The 19759-nt window shown below is 46.8% G+C and overlaps 1 protein-coding gene across 8 annotated transcripts in view; it reads left to right on the forward strand.

Moving 5' to 3' along the window:
• CALN1 (calneuron 1) overlaps window positions 1-19440 on the forward strand; it is a 649447-nt gene extending 630007 nt beyond the window's left edge. For all 8 annotated transcript variants that reach the window (XM_078354140.1, XM_035279438.3, XM_035279415.3 and 5 more), the window contains one exon: window positions 11123-19440. In XM_078354140.1, coding sequence (XP_078210266.1) covers window positions 11123-11250 — 128 coding nt within the window. In that variant the 3' untranslated portion in view covers window positions 11251-19440. The remainder of the gene's footprint in view (window positions 1-11122) is intronic.
• The last annotated feature ends 319 nt before the right edge of the window (window positions 19441-19759 follow it).

Consider the following 19759-nt stretch of genomic DNA (forward strand, 5'->3'; position numbering starts at 1 on the left):
AGGTTTGTTCTATAGGTAAACTCATGTCATGGGAGTTTGTTCTACAGATTATTTCATCACTCAGGCATAAACCTGGAATCCAACAGTTATTTTTTTCTGCTCATCTCCCTCCTCCCACCCTCCATCCTCAAGTAGGCCCTGGTGCGTGTTGTTCCCCTCTTTGTGTCCATGTTTCTCGTCATTCGGCTCCCACTTGTAAGTGAGAACATGTGGTATTTGGATTTCTGTTCCTGCATTAGTTTGCTAATGATGACGGCCTCCAGCTCCATCCATGTTCCTGCAAAGGATGTGGACAGCAGTGTCGCGATTCCTCAAAGAGGTAAAAACAGAACTACCATTCAACCCAGCAATCCCATTATTGGGTATATACCCAAAGGAATATAAATTGTTCCACCTTAAAGACACTTGCATGTGTATGTTGACTGCACCACTATTGACACTAACAAAGACATGAAATCAACCTAAATGGCCATCAGTGGTAGATTAGATAAAGAAAATGTGGTATCCAGGTTCGGGTGCCATTTTAGCTAGTGATTGGAGCTCTTGAGAGACAGAGTCGCCCATTCAACTGATAAAAAAGGGGACTGAAACAGGAAGCCAGGCAAGGAGATTCCCAGTCAAAAGAAGCGCCACAAATCTCAGCACGGCTGTTACAGCCAGCACAGTGGGTCACCGCACAGGAAATCACACAGATCCCAGCGCCTTTTCAACAGGAGACTGGAATACCTGGGAGACAGAGTAACCTGTTCAACTGAAAAAAAAAGTGGGGGGGTCAGAGGCAAGGAGCCAGGTGATCACGCTCAGCTGGTCCCACCCCTACAAAAAACAGCAATCTGAAATGCCCTGGATTGAGAGTTTCACAGTAAGCACAGTTGAAACCGGGATGGGCCAGCTCTGTGGGGGAGGGGTGTCCACCATTATTGAGGCAGTCCACTACTACGGAGGTAGTCTGCCATTGCTGAGGCAGCCCACCATTGCCACGGCAGTCCACCATTACAGAGATGGGCTGCCATTGCCGAGGCAATTCTAACTATACTCATATAAACAGGACTGCAGGGAAGTTCACACATCAGCTGGGTGGAGCCCACAGCAGCTCAGCAAAGCCTCTGCAGGCAGACAGTGACTAGGCTGCCTCCTCGCTGGGCAGGGCAGCCCTGAAAAAAGGCAGTAGCACTACAGAAACTTATAAAGAAAGCTCTAACTCCCCAGGACAGAGCGCCTGGGGGGAAAGAAAGTGTTTATGAGTTCTGCTGCAGCAGCCTTAAACATAACTGACCAGCAGCTCTGAATGAACAATGGAGCTCACAGCTCAGCACTTGAAGTCCTGTAAAGGACAGACTGTCTCCTCAAGCAGCTCCCTGAACCCGTATATACAAAGAGTCACCTCATAAGAGAGAGCTCAGACTGACATCAGGCAGCTATCCTTCTGGGACAAAGATAGCAGAAGAAACTGGCAGCAACCCTTACTGTTCTGTAGCCGCTGCAGGTGTTTCCCAGGTAAGCAAGGCCTAGAGAGGACCTCAGGAGTCCTACAGCAGAGGGGCCTGAATGTTAGAAGGAAAACTAAGACACAGAAAGAAATAACTTCATCATCAACAAACTGGATGTCCACTCAGAGACCCAATCTGAAAGCCAACAACTACAAAGACGACAGGTGGATAAATCCACAAAGATGGGAAGAAACCAGTGCAAACAGGATGAAAACACCTGAAACCAGAACGCCTCTCCTCCTACAAAGGATCACAACTCCTCACCAGCAAGGGAACAAGGCTGGATGGAGAATGAATGTGATAAATTGACAGAATCAGGCTTCAGAAGATGGGTAATAAGAAACTTCTCTGAGCTAAAAAAACAAGTTCTAACCCAATGCAAAGAAACTAAGAACCGTGAAAAAAGATTTGATGAAATGCTAACGAGAATAAACAACTTAGAGAGGAATATAAATGAATTGATGGAGCTGAAAAACACAACACGAGAACTTCATGAAGCATACACACGTTTCAACAGGCAAACTGACCAAGCAGAAGAAAGGATATTAGAGGTCAAAGATCAACTCAATGAAATAAAATGAGAAGGCAAGATGAGAGAATAAAGGGTAAAAAGGAATCAACAAAATCTCCATGAAATATGAGACTGTGAAAAGACCTAATCTACATTTGATAGATGTACCTGAATGTGACAGAGAGCATGAATCCAAGCTGGAAAATACTCTTCAGGATATTATCCAGGAAAATTTCCCCAACCTAGCAAGGCAGGCCAATATTCAAGTCCAGGAAACACAGAGAACACTGCAAAGATACTCCTCAACGAGAGCAACCCCAAGGCACATAATCGTCAGATTCACCAGGGTTGAAATGAAGGAGAAAATGCTAAGGGCAGCCAGAGAGAAAGGTCAGGTTACTCACAAAGGAAAGCCCATCAGACTCACAGCAGATCTCTTAGCAGAAACCCTGCAAGCCAGAAGACAGTGGGGGCCAATATTCAACATCCTTAAAGAAAAGAATTTTCAACCTATAATATCATATCCAGCCAAACTAAGCTTCACAAGTGAAGGACAAATAAAATCCTTTATGAACAAGCAGGTACTCAGAGATTTCATCACCACCAGGCCTGCTTTACAAGAGCTCCTGAAAGCAGCACTAAACATAGAAAGGAACAACCAGTACCAGCCACTCCAAAAACATACCAAATGGTAAAGAGCATTGACACAATGAAGAACCTGCATCAACTAATGGGCTAAACAGCCAGCTAGCATCAAAATGGCAGAATCAAATTCACATATAACAATATTAACCCTAAATGTAAATGGATTAAACGCCCCAATCAAAAGACACAGACTGGCAAATTGGATAAAAAGCCAAAACCCATTGGTGCGCTGTATTCAGGAAACACATCTCACATGCAAGGATACACAAAGACTCAAAGAGATGGAAGATTTACTGAGCAAATGGAGAGCAAAAAAAGTAGAAGTTGCAATTCTCATCTCTGATAAAATAGACTTTAAACCAACAAAGATCAAAGGAGACAAAGAAGGACATTACATAATGGTAAAAGGATCAATGCAACAAGAAGAGCTAATGATCCTAAATATATATACACCCAATGCAGGAACACACAGATACATAAGGCAAGTTCTTAATGTCATACAAAGAGACTTAGACTCCCACACAATAATAGCGGGAGACTTTAACACCCCATTGTCAATATAAGACACATCAACAAGACAGAAAATTAACAAGCATATCCAGAACTTGAACTCAAGACTGGATCAAGCAAACATAATAGACATTTACAGAACTCTCCACCCCAAATCCACAGAATACACATTCTTCTCAGCACCACATCACACCTACTCTAAAATTGACCACATAATTGGAAGTAAATCACTCCTCAGCAAATGCAAAAGAACAGAAATCATAACAGTCTCTCAGACCATGGTGCAATCAAGTTAGAACTCAGAATTCAGAAACTAACTCAGAACCGCACAGCTTCATGGACACTGAACAACTGGCTCTTGAGTGTTGGCTGGATAAACAATGAAATGAAGGCAGAAATAAAGATGTTCTTCAAAACCAACGAGAATGAAGACACAACATACCAGAATCTCTGGGACACATATAAAGCAGTCTCTAGAGGAAAATATGTAGTAAAAAATGCCCACATGAGAAGCAAGGAAAAATCTAAAATCAACACCCTATCATCAAAAAAACTCAAAACCTAACAGAAGACAAGAAATAACTAATATCAGAGCAGAACTGAAGGAGATGATAGAGACACAAAAAACCCTTCAAAAATTAATAAATCCAGGAGCTGGTTTTTTGAAAAGATCAACAAAATAGACCACTAGCCAGATTAATAAAAAAGAAAAGAGAGAAGAATTAAGTAGATGCAGTAAAAAATGATAAAGGGGAAGTCACCACAGATTCCACAGAAATACAAACCATCATCAGAGATTATTACAAACAACTCTATGCACATAACCTAGTAAATCTGGAAGAAACGTATAACTTCCTGGACACTTGCACCCTCCAGAGCCTAAACCAGGAAGAAGTCGAAACCCTGAATAGACCAATAACAAGAGCTGAAGTTGAGGTAGCAGTTAATATAGCCTACTGCCCAAAAAAAAAGCCCACGTTGAGATGAGTTCACAGCCGAATTCTACCAGACATACAAAGAGGAGCTCATACCACTCCTTCTGAAACTATTCCAAACAATTCAAAAAGAGGGAATCCTTCCCAAATCATTTTATGAGACCAACATTATCCTGATATGAAAACCCGGCAGAGACTCAGCAAGAAAGGAAAACTTCAGGTCAATATCCATGATGAACATAGATGCAAAAATCTTCAATAAAAACTGGCAAACCGATTGCAACAGCACATCAAAAAGCTTATCCACCACGATCAAGTAGGATTCATCCCGGGATGCAAGGCTGGTTCAACAAATGCAAGTCTATAAACATAATTCACCAATAAACAGAACCAAAGACAAAAACCACATGATTATCTCAATTGATGCAGAGAAGGCCTTTGACAAAATTGAACAGCCCTTTATGCTGAAAACCCTCAATAAACTAGGTATTGATGGAACATGTCATAAAATAATAAAACCTATTTATGACAAACCAACAGCCAATATCATACTGAATGGGCAAAACTGGAAGCATTCCCTTTGAAATCTGGCACTAGACAAGGATGCCCTCTCTCACCACTCCTATTCAATATAGTACTGGAAGTTCTAGCCAGAGCAATCAGGCAAGAAAAAGAAATAAACGGTATTTAAATAGGAAAGGAGAAAGTCAAATTGTCTCTATTTGCAGATGACATGGTTGTATATTTAGAAGATCCCATCATCTCAGCCCAATATCTCCTGAAACTGATAAGCAACTTCAGCAAAGGCTCAGGATGCAAAATCAATGTGCAAAAATCACAAGCATTCCTATACACCAATAACAGACTTAAAGAGAGCCAGATCAAGAACGAACTGCCATTCACAATTGCTACAAAGAGAATAAAATACCTAGGAATACAACTAACAAGGAAGGTAAAGGACCTCTTCAAGGAGAGCTACAAACCACTGCTCAGCAAAATAAGATAGGACACAAACATATGGAGAAACGTTCCATGTTCATGGTTGGGAAGAATCAATATCGTGAAAACAGCCATACTGCCTGAAGTAATTTACAGATTCAATGCTATCCCCATCAAGCTACCATTAACTTTCTTCACAGAACTGGAAAATAACCACCTTAAACTTCATATGGAACCAAAAGAGAGCCCGCAGAGCCAAATCAATTCTAAGCAAAAAGAACAAAGCAGGAGGCATCACACTACCAGACTTCAAATTGTACTACAAGCCTACAATAATCAAAACAGCATGGTACTGGTACCAAAACAGAGATCTAAACCAAAGGAACAGAACAGAGACCTCGAAGGCAACACCACACATCTACAACCATTCGATCTTTGACAAACTTGACAAAAACAAGCAATGGGGAAAGGATTACCTGTTTAATAAATGGTGTTGGGAAAGCTAGACACGTGCAGAAAGCAGAAACTGTACCCCTCCCTGACACCTTACACTAAAATTAACTCCAGATGGATCAATGACTTAAACATAAGACCTAACACCATAAAAACCCTAGAAGAAAATCTAGGCAAAACCATTCAGGACATAGGCATAGGCAAGGACTTCATCACCAGAACATCAAAAGCATTGAAAACAAAAGCCAAAATAACAAATGGGACCTAACAAACTCCACAGCTTCTGCACAGCAAAAGAGGCAGTCATTAGAGTGAATCAGCAACCAACAGAATGGGAACAAATTTTGCAATCTACCCATCTGATAAAGGGCTGATATCCAGAATCTACAAAGAACTAAAACAGATTTACAAGAAAAAAACAAGCCCATTCAAAAGTGGGCTAAGGATATGAACAGACACTTTACAAAAGAAGACATACATGAGGCCAACAAACATGAAAAATGCTCATTATCACTGGTCATTAGAGAAATGCAAATCAAAACCACATTGAGATACCATCTCACACCAGTTAGAATGGCGATCATTAAAAAATCTGGAGACAACAGATGCTGGGGAGGATGTGGAGAAATAGGAACACTTTTATACTGCTGGTGGGAGTGTAAATTAGTTCAACCATTGTGGAAGACAGTGTGGCAATTCTTCAAGGACCTAGAAATAGAAATTCCATTTGACCCAGCAATCCCATTACTGGGTATATATCCAAAGGATTATAAATCGTTCTACTGTAAGGACACATGCACACGAATGTTCATTGCAGCACTGTTTACAATAGCAGAGACCTGGAACCAACCCAAATGCCCATCGATGATAGACAGGACAGGGCAAATATGGCACATATACACCATGGAATACTATGCAGCCATAAAAAAATGATGAGTTTGTGTTCTTTGTAGGGACATGGATGAACCTGGAAACCATCATTCTCAGCAAACTGACACAAGAACAGAACATCAAACACTGCATGTTCTCACTCATAGGCGGGTGTTGAACAATGAGAACACATGGACACAGGGAGGGGAGTATCACACACTGGGGTCTGTTGGGGGGAAATAGGGGAGGGACAGCAGGGGGTGCGGAGTTGGGGAGGGATAGCATGGGGAGAAATGCCAGATAAGATATAGGTGATGGGGAGGAAGGCAGCAAATCACACTGCCATGTGTGTACCTATGTAACAATCTTACATGTTCTTCACATGTATCCCAAAACCTAAAATGCAATTTAAAAAAATTTAAAAACAAAAGAAAATGTGGTATCTAAACACCATGGAATACTATGCAGCCGTAAAAAAGATCAATCCCATTTTTAGAGATCCTTTGACAACCCTTGGGACCATTTCTCTTGGAGCAAGTTGTGTTTGCCTTTGGAAAGTTGGCCAGCTTCCCACTTTTTTCCTGTTATTAATATTTCCAGGCGTTTGGATGAGCCACTTAACATCAAGGGAGAGAGGTACTTGAGCTTGTGTGATTTTTACATTATTTAAAGGCCTGTGGACACTATCTTGACCTTTTTCTTTCACAGCTAAATGTAAAGAGCCATTTTCTTCAGTACCTCCAGTTTAGTGTCCCCAGCCACACACACACACACACACACACTCACACACACACACTCTCACACACACACTCTCACACACACACACTCACACACACACTCTCACACACACACACTCACACACACACACTCACACACACACTCTCACACACACACAGAGAGAGAGCGTGAGCGCGAGTGTGCGGGTGAGTGAGAGAGACCCCTCCTGCTCCCAGCAACTCTATCCTACTCTGGGCCTCCTGAATCAAAAACTTCGGAGTGGGTATCTAACAGTTCCTTAATCACCTGGAGAGCTTATTCAGACAAATTCCCAGCCTCCACCCAGAGTCCCATTCAGTAATTCTGCAACAGGACTGAGAATGTCATTTGTGTCCAGCTCTTAGCTGGCGCTGGTGCTGCTGTTTCAGCCAGTTGCTCTGGTTGCTTCCTGCCGACCTCCAGGACACAGGCGTCTCCTGTAAGCTAACTGGGGAACATGCGCCACTGCAGGAGAGGGGGCAAGGGAGAAAGTGTAGAGGAAAGGAAGGAGGGGATGGGGAAGACATTCTGGCATCCACGTAGAGCTGTTTCCCTCAGGTAATGCCATGTCTGGGAACCCTGATGCACTTCATCAAAGCCCCTGTTTTCTTTCTTTCTTTTTTCCTTCCTTCTTTCCTTCCTTCCCCTTCCTTTTTTCCTTTCCTTCCTTCCTATTTTTCTTTTCTCTCTCTCAGCTCTTTCCCTCCCTCTCTCTCTCCTTTTATTTCTCTCTCAGCACTTTTACTCCCTCCCTTTTACCCTCCCCTCTCCCTCTCTCTTTTTCTTTCTTTTCTTTTTCTCAGCTCTTTCCCCCTCTCTCCCTTCCCTTCCCTCTCTCTTCCTTCCCTTCCCTCTCTCTTCCTTCCCTTCCCTCTCTCTTCCTTCCCTTCCCTTCCCTCTCTCTTCCTTCCCTTCCCTTCCCTCTCTCTTCCTTCCCTTCCCTCTCTTCCTTCCCTTCCCTTCCCTCTTCCTTCCCTTCCCTTCCCTCTCTTCCTTCCCTTCCCTTCCCTCTCTTCCTTCCCTTCCCTCTCTCTTCCTTCCCTTCCCTCTCTCTTCCTTCCCTTCCCTTCCCTCTCTTCCTTCCCTTCCCTCCCTTCCCTTCCCTCTCTTCCTTCCCTTCCCTCTCTCTTCCTTCCCTTCCCTCTCTCTTCCTTCCCTTCCCTTCCCTCTCTTCCTTCCCTTCCCTTCCCTCCCTTCCCTTCCCTCTCTTCCTTCCCTTCCCTTCCCTCTCTCTTCCTTCCCTTCCCTCTTTTCCTTCCCTTCCCTCTCTCTTCCTTCCCTTCCCTCTCTCTTCCTTCCCTTCCCTCTCTCTTCCTTCCCTTCCCTTCCCTCTCCCTTCCCTTCCCTTCCCTCTCCCTTCCCTTCCCTCTCCCTTCCCTTCCCTCTCCCTTCCCTTCCCTTCCCTCTTCCTTCCCTTCCCTCTCTTCCTTCCCTTCCCTTCCCTCTCTTCCTTCCCTTCCCTTCCCTCTCTTCCTTCCCTTCCCTTCCCTCTCTTCCTTCCCTTCCCTTCCCTCTCTTCCTTCCCTTCCCTTCCCTCTCTTCCTTCCCTTCCCTTCCCTCTCCCTTCCCCTCTCTCTTCCTTCCCTTCCCTCTCCCTTTCCTTCCCTCTCTCTTCCTTCCCTTCCCTCTCTTCCTTCCCTTCCCTTCCCTCTCTTCCTTCCCTTCCCTTCCCTCTCTTCCTTCCCTTCCCTCCCCTCTCTTCCTTCCCTTCCCTCTCTCTTCCTTCCCTTCCCTCTCTCTTCCTTCCCTTCCCTCTCTCTTCCTTCCCTTCCCTTCCCTCTCTTCCTTCCCTTCCCTCTCTCTTCCTTCCCTTCCCTTCCCTCCCTCTTCCTTCCCTTCCCTTCACTCTCTCTTCCTTCCCTTCCCTTCACTCTCTCTTCCTTCCCTTCCCTCTCTCTTCCTTCCCTTCCCTCTCTCTTCCTTCCCTTCCCTCTCTCTTCCTTCCCTTCCCTCTCTTCCTTCCCTTCCCTCTCTCTTCCTTCCCTTCCCTCTCTCTTCCTTCCCTTCCCTCTCTTCCTTCCCTTCCCTCTCCCTTCCCTTTCCCCTCCCTCTCCCTCTCCCTTCCCTCTCCCTTCCCTTCCTTTCCCTTCCCTTCCCCTCCCCTCCCCTCCCTCCCTTCTCACTTCTCTGTGGCCCAGGCTGGAGTGCAGTGGTGTGACCATAGGTCAGCGCAGCCATAAGCTCTTCGGCTCAAGTGATCCTTCTGCCTCAACCTCCCAAGTAGCTGGGACTATAGGCATGCACCATGACACCCAGCTTTTTTTTTTATTATTACTTTTTGTAGAGATGGGATAGCCCTATGTTGTCCAAGCTGGTCTCAAACTCCTGGCCTCAAGTCATCCTCCTGCCTTGACCTCCCCAAGTGCTGCAATTACAGGCTAATGCTTTTTCTTGTTATTTCCATTTGTTTGTTTCCAGCCCATCTTAATATGGTCTGTGATTGAGACCCCTTCAGGATTTCTCATGGCCTTATAAAAATGAGAGTGCAGCAGCTGGGGCAGCAGCAGGACTGAGAGAATGAAACCACTAGACCCACAGTCAGCCCGTTGCACCGTGGTGTCTGGGGGCAGGACACGCTGCCTCTGGCATGTCTAAGAGGGTTTCATGCCTCCCTGTCTCCACACCGGTGCTGGCCGCAGAGCAAGCAGTCCCCACTTCTCCAACTTCAGCAGCATCCGAGATCTCATAGAGGGCTTCTTCCACACAGATGGGGGCCCCACTCCCACAGCCTCTGATTCAGCAGGTCTGAGGTGACGGCTGGCCGAGAATCTGCATTTATATTTTTGAGACAGAGTCTCGCTCTGTTGCCCAGGGTGGAGTGCAGTAGCACGATCTCAGCTCACTACAACCTCTGCCTCCTGGGTTCAAGTGATTCTCCTGCCTCAGCCTGTTGAGCGGCTGAAGTTACAGGTGTATGCCACCATACTCGACTAATTTTTGTATTTTTAGTGGATACGGGGTTTCACGATGTCAGCCAGGCTGATCTCAAACTCTTGATCTCAGGTGATCTGCCCGCCCCAGCCTCCCAAAGTGCTGGGATTACAGGCAAAAGAGCCACTGAATACGGACAAGAATCTGCATTTTCTAAAATCTCCCGAGTGGCCAAACATGTTGGCTCATGCGTCTAATCCCAGCACTTTTGGAGGCTGAGGCAGGAGATGGCTTGAGCCCAGGAGTTAGAGATCACCTGGGCAACATAGCGAGACTCCATCTCTACAAAAATGAAAATTTTTTAAATTAGCCGGGCACAGTGGTACACACTTGTAGTTCCAGCTACTCAGGAGGCCCAAAGAGAAGGACAGCTTGAGCCCCGGAGGTTAAGGCTGCAGTGAGCTATGGTTGCACCATTGTACTCCAGCCTGGGAGACAGAGCAAGACACTATCTCCAAAAAAAAAAAAAAAAAGCTCTCAGTAGGATGCTGCTTGTCCAATGACCTCACTCCAGAACCACTATTTGTGTGTCTGAAATAATTCAAGAAATCACTTACAGTGATTCAACTAGCAAAACCCAAGAACACATCCAGGAAAGGTAAGTTGTACCCAGCTGGTCACAGAGGTGTAGGGAACCCTCTGAATTTCTGCTCTGTTTGTATCAGCTGCAGAAATGGATATAGCAATCACGGGATCACACCTTTGACGAAGCCCCCCCCCGGAACGTCCCATATGTCCCAGCTCTGAACGCCACTCTGTCTCTATTTTATCTGGATAGAATAAAGTTATGCCTTCCTGTGAACATCACCTCCATCACCGTTCTCGTTATACAAGTTTTCTCACTTCATACCTTTCACCAGCAGGTGTACTGTCTTATTCAGTCTCCGTTCTCCACGGCAGTGGTCCCTTAGGTGCCTGTCAACTTGATTTGACCAGTCTCATCCTTTAGGACTCGCTGCTGGCCTGTTGAGGAAGAGTTGTGACCTATCTCACTGTCTCATTTCTCTCCTCTCTGTCCTTCCCACTGTCTCATTCCTCTCCTCTCTGTCCTCCCCACCCCTCTTCCCTCCTCCCACCACCAGTGCATTCCCAGAAGCAGAACAGACAGACCTGCGTCCGGAAGAGCCTCATCTGCGCCTTCGCCATGGCCTTCATCATCAGCGTCATGCTGATTGCAGCCAACCAGATACTCCGCAGCGGCATGGAGTAGCAGCCTCCCGCCAGCCACACCACGCTGCAGCTCACCGCGCACGTGCATGCCCCGCGGGCAGACTCTTCCTCCACACAGCAGACACGGACCCACGGACGATGGATGGACGCGGACGATGGGACCGTTCCGTAAAGAACCCATGATTGAGTGCGACTGGGGTTGCACTTCAGCTTCATCTCCTTGGCAGGGACACTAAAGGGCTGTCTTCCGTGCTTTAATGGTTTTGTTTTCTAATGCAATAAATAGCCAGGATTTCTGAATTATTGCTTCAACCGTCAGTCATCACTCTAGAGAAACACTTCATCTCAGAATTCCAGCGGCCATTTAGGTACAATGATGAGAGAGCAAGAGAGAGGCATGAACACAGTCACCTCCACTCCCCATTCTTTCAACCCAAGGTCCAACAGGAGACTCTGCTGAGGTCCACCCTCAGTTCCAAGAGACTGACTTCTGGGTTGCCACAGAAGAGGGGGCTTTCCATCTCATCTGGCTTCCTTCCTCCACCCAATGGAGACCCCCCCCAAGGCATGAGGGGAAAGCCATTAAGTGGGGTGCAGCCCCTGGCGGTCTTCAGCTGCACCCCTCCCCACTGCTTCCGTTCTTACTGCCTTTTCTAGAGGACTCCCATTGGTAGAGCTGGGGTGCTCTCTGTTTCCGTCGGCACTTGGCTTTCTGTTTCTAGAGCCCATCCCGCACCAGCATTTTGGAACCTGCAGAGAGAGCCTATCTCCCAGCTTTGCCGCCTGTGCTGCCATTAGAGAAAAAAGAAGCGTAATTGTGGGCATCTCTATAACATAGACATATAGATTTGGCTTCTTCGTGTGTGATGTCATTCTTCCCCAATTGCTTAAACCTACTATAAGCTTGTCCTCCCTCCCACACTTATCCCTGCTGCTTTGGGGTAGGGGTGAGGCAGGTTGCGGGAGGAGGGGACTGAGACTGGTGGTGAGGTTTTGACACCCACACCCAGCCATCCGGAGTCATGGAGACTCGCCACATCTCTATGCCGGATGACCTTTGTAAGTTAAGGTCCTTGTGCATCTTACCTTTTCCTCACCTTGGAGTTTGCTTTGTTAGTCCTCCCCAGCTAAAAAGAGAAATGCAATCCAAAATGGAGAGATGGAGAGATCGAACTACTGTATTTGATGTCAGCTTTTCTGGCCTTCAGATTCTGAAACTGATTCATTTTCAGGAGGTGAGGGGAAAAGATGTTCATGAGTTTAGCCAACAGGACAGGTAATCTACTTCTGCCTGCAGAACACTTTCATTGCGGAAGGGAACCGAATCCAAGGATCTGTTTTCAACACCATTTCAAGTCTGTAATTTCCTGACTTTCCTAGATGTCCGCCACTACTATTAATTCAAGCTTGTGTGTGTAGTCACATTGGCCGATAATCTCTAGGTATAATCGTTCCCTTTGTACTTTTCCAAGCTCAGGTCTTTATTTTGTAATGGAATTACCTTGCTCCTACTTCTTTTGATTACATCCCAAAGCTACATGCTTTCCCGCTTTCCTCAGTATCGAGGCACCAGAAGCCTTCTTGTCTCCATGCAGTGGGTAGGGTTTTTAGCGTGTTGAATGTGTCTGATCCCCCGCTCAGCTTTCTCCCTACCGCCTTCTCAGACTTGGAGCACCCAAGGTCCCCAATGAGACTTTTCTCATTCACCTCTGCAAGTGCTCCTGGCAACAGCCTGGGGGCGGCTGTAGAAACTTTCCCTTGGTGGGAGAGTATGAATATTTCTGATGAGCACAAGTAAAACTAGGGTTAGAGCCATAGTATGGAGGAGGGAGCAGGTGTAAGCTCCCAAGAGCCTGGGGGATTGCACGTCCCTCTGCAAAACTTCCTGGAGTTCAGCCCAGCAAGGCCAGACCAAGGAGGCAGCAACCTGCCTTTCCCCTTTGCCTGCCCTGCCGCCTGCACACTGCATGCCTGCCCCTGCCACTGCTCCCACTGGCTGACTCGCCACTGTCCTCTTAGGATTAGAATCTGCACTAGAACAGGTCCAAATGCAGAACACTGATACATCAAACTTCACCCTTAATCTCTGCCCTGGAGAGTTTGCCCTCTCCCGACTGGACTTGGATGGGAGGGCATAGCAGATCTGGAAGGGATATACTTTCCTGTCTTTCTCTGACCCCTGAACCACCAAACCATATCCTCCTGGAGACAGGCGTGCAGGACCCTCAGTAGACTGGGTAGAAACCCCGGGGATGATTCTTCAAAGCCCCCTTCCCATGCGAGGGGACTAAAATGGGACAGCTGAGGCTGGTCTTCGGGGCAGACAATGAGTACTTCTTCAAAGGCGGCTGTTCTGCGAGTTCTCCTGCCTCCTGCTGGAGAACAGCGACCCTAAAGGAGGCGGGGTTAGATTTCATTGGCAGAAAGGTTAGTTGCTGTGCAGGAGTGCATAGGAAAAGGAGTTCTGGAGAGGTGCCATCATCCTGTTTCCTACAAAGCCTGCAGGATTCCTTCCCTAACGGTGACCCTTCTCATTCCCAGTGACCTGGAAGCAAGCCCACCCTCCCCAGGGGAAAATCTAAGAGAATGCATTCCTCTGGGGACTGCTAGAGACGGCAAGAAGAAAGACACAGAATTCTGGTGGCCTGGGAGTTAACTTCCCACCCTGGTACCCCCCAGGTGGCACCCAGGGACTGAAAGACACAGTGCATGGAGCCGGCGCTGAGCTGGCGGCATTCCTTAGACTTCAGGAGCTCGGAGCTGGTCCTGATGACTTTCACCCGCGCTGCTTTTGCTTGGAGAGTTTCTCTTGGGTATAGAGAAGGCTTCTTTGTCAGGCAGCAACTCCCAGCCCTGTTCACACAAATTTAATGCCAGGCTCCCATGCCAGTCAGCGTCCCCATCATGGTGGCTTTAAGTTCATGGCCAAAGGGTCCAGAAGGTCCTGGTTTCCTGTGCCCAAAGAATGCCATGTAGCCCCAGCTGGAGGTGACTTCTGTAGGAATTGCGAGGGAAGAGCCCACCTCTTGCTCTGTCCTCCAGCTAATAGACTTAGGAACCAGTGACCTTGGCAGCCCAACGGAGAGGTGGCTGAGTGATTGACAAAGACAGCTTGGCTCATTCTTGCTGCAAGAACAGGTGCCCTCCCCCCTGCCCCAGAAAACAGAAGTGATGATCAAGAAGGCATTCTCCTTGGGAGAGAAGGGGAAATGGACCCTGAACCCCTTAATCCCCAAAGAATTTGTGCCCCACCACTTCAGATACCAACAAAACCCCCAAACAGAATTGCATCAGAACTATTAGCAGTGGCTTCCCGCATGTGCATGGGTGTCACGTGACTGATCTGGGGGAAAAAAAAAAAAAAAAAGAGGGATATTACTATGGCAACCCTTACATTCCACCCCGAGTTTGCCAAGGCACACGAAAATAGGGAACACTCTTAAAGTACACTCCAGTTTAGCCTGAGTGCAACCTGATTCTTCATCTGTATCCTTCTGGGAGAGGCAATGACTCTCAAAGAATCTGGGGGGTTTCTCTGCCTGTTTGTCTTGTGTTTGAACTTGTCCTGCTTACTCAGGAGAACAGGAGCTACCTGTAAGCCCTGGTATCTCCCCATCCCTACTCCGAACCTCTCCTCCCAGGGTTCAGAGCCAGGGCCCCTTAATCTAGGCAAATAGGCAGAAATATCATCTTGGAAGGCAAACAAGATTTTAAGCCTCCAGTCTTTAAAAGCAGCGCTTGCCTGTTGAGACACACTCCCGTAAGCCAGACGTGTGACCTCTGGCGAACTGAGGTTTACATGCGGTCTTAGGCAAGCCCAGTGGTTTCAGAAGCGTCTGTGTGTTTTATTTGCAGAGAACAAGATGTGTCTTACGAGTCTCCTTTCTCGGTACCTGCTCTGTCTCAAATTTCACTTGAGAAATGGTCTACGATCTTGTGGTTATCCAAAAGAGCCTGTCAAAGATGAACAGCTCCTTTTGACAATAATGCCCCTCCCAGCTTCCCATTCGCAGAATTGTAAAGTGATACGTTTCAGAACTGAGAGAGACAAATTTACCTTTGATTCCAAATGCCTCCTACTAGGCTTAAGTCCAGACTCAGGTCATAAATCAAAGACAGTTTTGCACGTTGCTCTTCACCTAACTCTAGCAGTTTCCCTGAGGCCCTCTGAGGACATGGACAGAAAATAAAGGATGTAAGCACCCAGGAGAGCTCCCTGGTTTGGGCTGGCCTGACCACGTGTGGGATCCGAGTTTGCCGTGTCCTTGCCGTCCTTCCTTGCAGAAGCTGCTAAGCTCTGCTCCTCCTAACTGCAGGTCTCAAACCCCATTGGGTCATTTTGCCACGCCATTTCACCAAACGCCTGCAGTCATGACATTTTTCACCATTTCACCAAGATAAAGGGAGGGTCTAGAATTCCCCTGCAAGGCAGGGCCCCTCTTCCTACAGCCCCGTAATGAGTCAGATGAACTAAGATTAAACTTCTAGACTTCAGCACATCCTGCTTGTATATAACCAGGAGGTCTGCAGAGCTGAGACCCCTTTGCAGACATCTGTCTGAAAAGACCTCACATCAGAGAACATTGTCATTGGTCTCTGCAGTGATCCCCATGGAGCTCAGAGTCCATAACCTAAAGACTTTACTGTAGCCACCTTCCCTCCACACCTGATTGCTCCACTGCCCCAGAAGGGAAGAATCCATCTGAATTAGAAAAGAAGTATCAAGCGCGGGGCAGGGTGGGTCACGCCTGTAATCCCAGCATTTGGGGAGGCTGAGGCAGGTGGATCACTTGAGGTCAGGAGTTCAAGCCCAGCCTGGCCAACATGGTGAAACTCCATCTCTACTAAAAAAAAAAAAAAAAAAAAAATTAGTACTCTGGAGGCTGGGGCAGGAGAATCACTTGAACCTGGGAGGTGGAGGCTGCAGTGAGCTGAGATCGTGCCATTGCACTCCAGCCTGGGGGACAGAGTGAAACTCCATCTAAAAAAAAAAATAATAATTTAAAAGAAAAGAAGCATTATTCACCGGCTAAGACTTTTCAATTTGAATCATTTAAAGTGATGGCAACATAGAGGAGAATTTGGGCTGCCTCTCACGACCTGATAATATCCGGTCTCTGGTAATTCCAGGGTCACAGCTGTTCAGCTTCACTTCATACTGCGTTCACTAAGTCACTCAGGGGACTGTCCTCAATTTTTCAGCCCTTTTTGGCCTTGCCACAAATTGTTGATGGTCCATTTTGCATTGCCATAAAGGGATACCTTAACACTGGGTATTTTATAAAGAAAAGAGGTTTATGTGGGTCACGGTTCTGCAGGCTGTATGAACAAGGTATCAGCATCTGCTTGGCCTGTGGGGAGGCCTCCGGAAGCTTCCACTCACGGTGGAAGGTGAAGGGGGAGCAGGCACGTCACACGGAAGGAACAGGAACAAGAGAAAGGAGAGGAGGTACCAGTTTCCTTTTCTTAATAACCAGCGATTTTATGAACTAGTAAAGTGAGAATTCACTCATTACCCACAGGGAGGGCACTGAGTCATTCATGAGGAATTTGTCCCTGTGACCCAAATGCCTCCCAGCAGGCCCTACCTCCAACATTGGAGATCAACGTAAAACTGGGAGGAAACAAATATCCAAACTGTGTGATTGGTCCGGAGGAATGAGATCAGTGACACCAATGGGCTACGCATTTCTCTCAGTATCCTATGCTCACTGCTAACGTACGTGGTCATTTTGACAGTACGGTTTCTCCTTCATATTCATTTGGGACTCTTCATAGGGTCTCAAGAGACATGATAATGATGTTCACATGTCTCCAAGGCAAATTCAGTTTTATTCCATTGGCTTGAAATATACCACAAAGAATGAGGTTTTTCCAGTCCCCCCCCCAAGACGGTCCTCTGAAAGTGGATGAAGCTTGACCAGCCGCCTGCCCCCGGCCCTGACCTTGGGCTGGTTCATCCGTTGAGCACAGCCCCCGTGCCGAGCACAGACTCACCCCTCTCCTTTCCTCAGGTGTGACAGGTTGGCTTTCAAACTAGTGCTTCTCAAATGGCTACAGGTTATTAAGTTGTTGCCCAAGTGGAAAAGACACAGAGGCTGGAATTTTCCTGTGGCATAGAAGAGCAGGCTGATTAGGAAGAAATATTCCAGGGAACGCAAGATGCAGCTGTGATACTGCTCCGTCTCTGGACCTGAGAGACAAAGAAAGTTCTTAAAGGGCTGCAGATGCCGTCCTCTGAAAGTCTTCTCCAGGTCGCTGGCCTACTTTGGAAACACGCAGGGCATCAGGTGTCACGGGGCTGCCCATCAGTCTGATCCACCTGACAGGCTCTGTGAATTTCAAGAGCAGGCTGGTAGCTCGCCATTCCTGGGAGGATTCTGACATCTGTCAAGCCCAGAATGCCTCTCCCAGGGTGCTCAGACCTGTTGAACGGAGGCCAGGAGAGCAGAGGAGAGAACCAGAACTGCGGTTGGTGCTGCCAGATGGGGGAAAGCACAGAAGGTGGGACTCCTCCACCATCTAGGTTACGTTGAGTGACATGTCTCCCTGGCTCCAGGTTTCTCTAAAGCCAGAGGAAAAGTAAAGCAGACAAGCCCTCCCATCTGTTTCGTCTGAAACAACACAGAGTGAATGCTCCCTTCTGAGAGGGTCCGAATTTCCCCGGTGAATTGCACTAGGAGCCGGCAGCTCCTTTTGAACACAAGTCCCAAGAGGCAGCTGTGATAAAGTCTCTCTTTTGGTGTCTGCCGTTTATAAATGAAACCATGCAAATTGGTTTACGTCAAGTGTGTCATATCTTGCAGGCAAGAGGTTTTGTTTATTACCTAAGGACTTGCCGGCTGGAGGGAGCATCAAAGATGAGCTTTCTGCCTTTGTCTTGGCAAGTGTGAAAATAAGGGAAGTCAGCCACCTCCCCAAGGGTCACGTGAATCAGAATTCAGGAGAAAGTTGGGGGAAACAAGCCCAGATTCCAAGAAGAGCTATTTATTTGCTTATTTTTCCATCTGAGAAAGCCTTGCCGAAAGCTACTGAATAAAGAGCACAATTTCCAGCTATTTCTTTCTTTCCTCTTTTTTTCTGGCTACTGTAGCAGCAATTCCAGTACAGGTTGATAGTGGGTTCTGATTATTCCTAATACCACAGAAGGGAGAGTCACAATCTCTGGTGACTGTGAGGAATTCGCTTAATTCTCCCAGGGGACGGGTCACCTGCGAACGCCGTTTAATGGCTGGCGAGGGATGCTGAGTGTTGAGGGGTGCCTGCTGTTGAGGTGACCCAGCCATGACCAGGAAGAGAGTGGCTGCAGGAGCCACAGGTCTCTTTTTCCCTCTTCCTAAAGCAGACTAACGTCCCAGTCATTGTTTTTCTAACAAGCCCTGTTGTTCTCCCTGGAAAAGACCTAGATTGGCCGAGAAAGGATCCTCTCAGCTCCTGGTGGAGAGCTGCACAAGCCAGTGTGTCTCGACTCTCTCCAAGGAAAATTAAAGCATATTTTCTCTTTCTTAGCTCAAAATCCGCTTTCAGGGGTCCTTCAGTGGCTTCTTAGTGGGGTCTGATTTTCTTCCCCAGTTCTGAACCAGGAAGAAGCTATTTCTCCAAGGGCTAAGCAAAGACAATGACTTCAGAGAGCAGTTAGACTCAGAAAGTCTGTCCAGGCAGTGGGTTGGTGAAATGTCACCTGCTGGGAGGGGAGGAGGGGTCGCGGTGACCGTAGCAGTCATTAGACTTGGGATGTGAGTTGTCTCTCAAAGCACAGTAGTAAATGACCGTAATCTTTGCCCTGATACGTTGGGTGTAAATAGAAGCACAGCGGGGGATTGAGCACAGCCAGGCCCACTGGAGCTTGGAAGCTCTCATATCTAGAATGAGCCACTAAGACTGAACTCACTGATGACCATCTCCCCACTTACCTCATTTGCATTCCATTTCTCTCATTCAGTATTAGTTGATGATTTCTGCTCTTAAGTGATGAGAAAGTCAGCAGACTAGTCAAAAAAGAATCTTTATATAAAGTGTACATATTAATATAAATTAACTTAGCATGCAACTCACGGATCAAATGAAGTATATATTATTAATATGTTACCTTAGTGTATAAAGGAAAACTGCCATATTTACCAGAGTTTTCTTTAACCAAACTTGTCTGTAAATATATAATCTGTATAAAAGAGTCTAATTTACCATTATTTATGCAATAGAAAAAAATAAAAGTTTTTTTTTCTTTTGATGAGAGATTCCATTCATTACATGTGGTTTGATTTGCAAATGGGTCCAGAGACTCATTCCCGGGACCCCAAAGGTCACCCAGGTCCGTTCAATGACAGCCTGTCCTCACCAAGATGCCACAGGTGATCTCGCTGTCTGCTGGGATGCGAGAGCGATGACTGGCGCTAGCGGAAGTGGACTCTGGAACATACGGTGAGAAATGAAACGTCTTCTGGCTGGGGAGCAGATGTTATCATTTTAAAAACTCTGCAGACACCCTAGCTAATGGTGTCATCCCTCTGGGATTCTGTTTGCCAAATTCTTCTCAATATGACACTAAG

The sequence above is a fragment of the Callithrix jacchus genome, chromosome 2 (assembly GCF_049354715.1).
Source record: "Callithrix jacchus isolate 240 chromosome 2, calJac240_pri, whole genome shotgun sequence".
Classification (NCBI taxonomy): domain Eukaryota; kingdom Metazoa; phylum Chordata; class Mammalia; order Primates; family Cebidae; genus Callithrix; species Callithrix jacchus.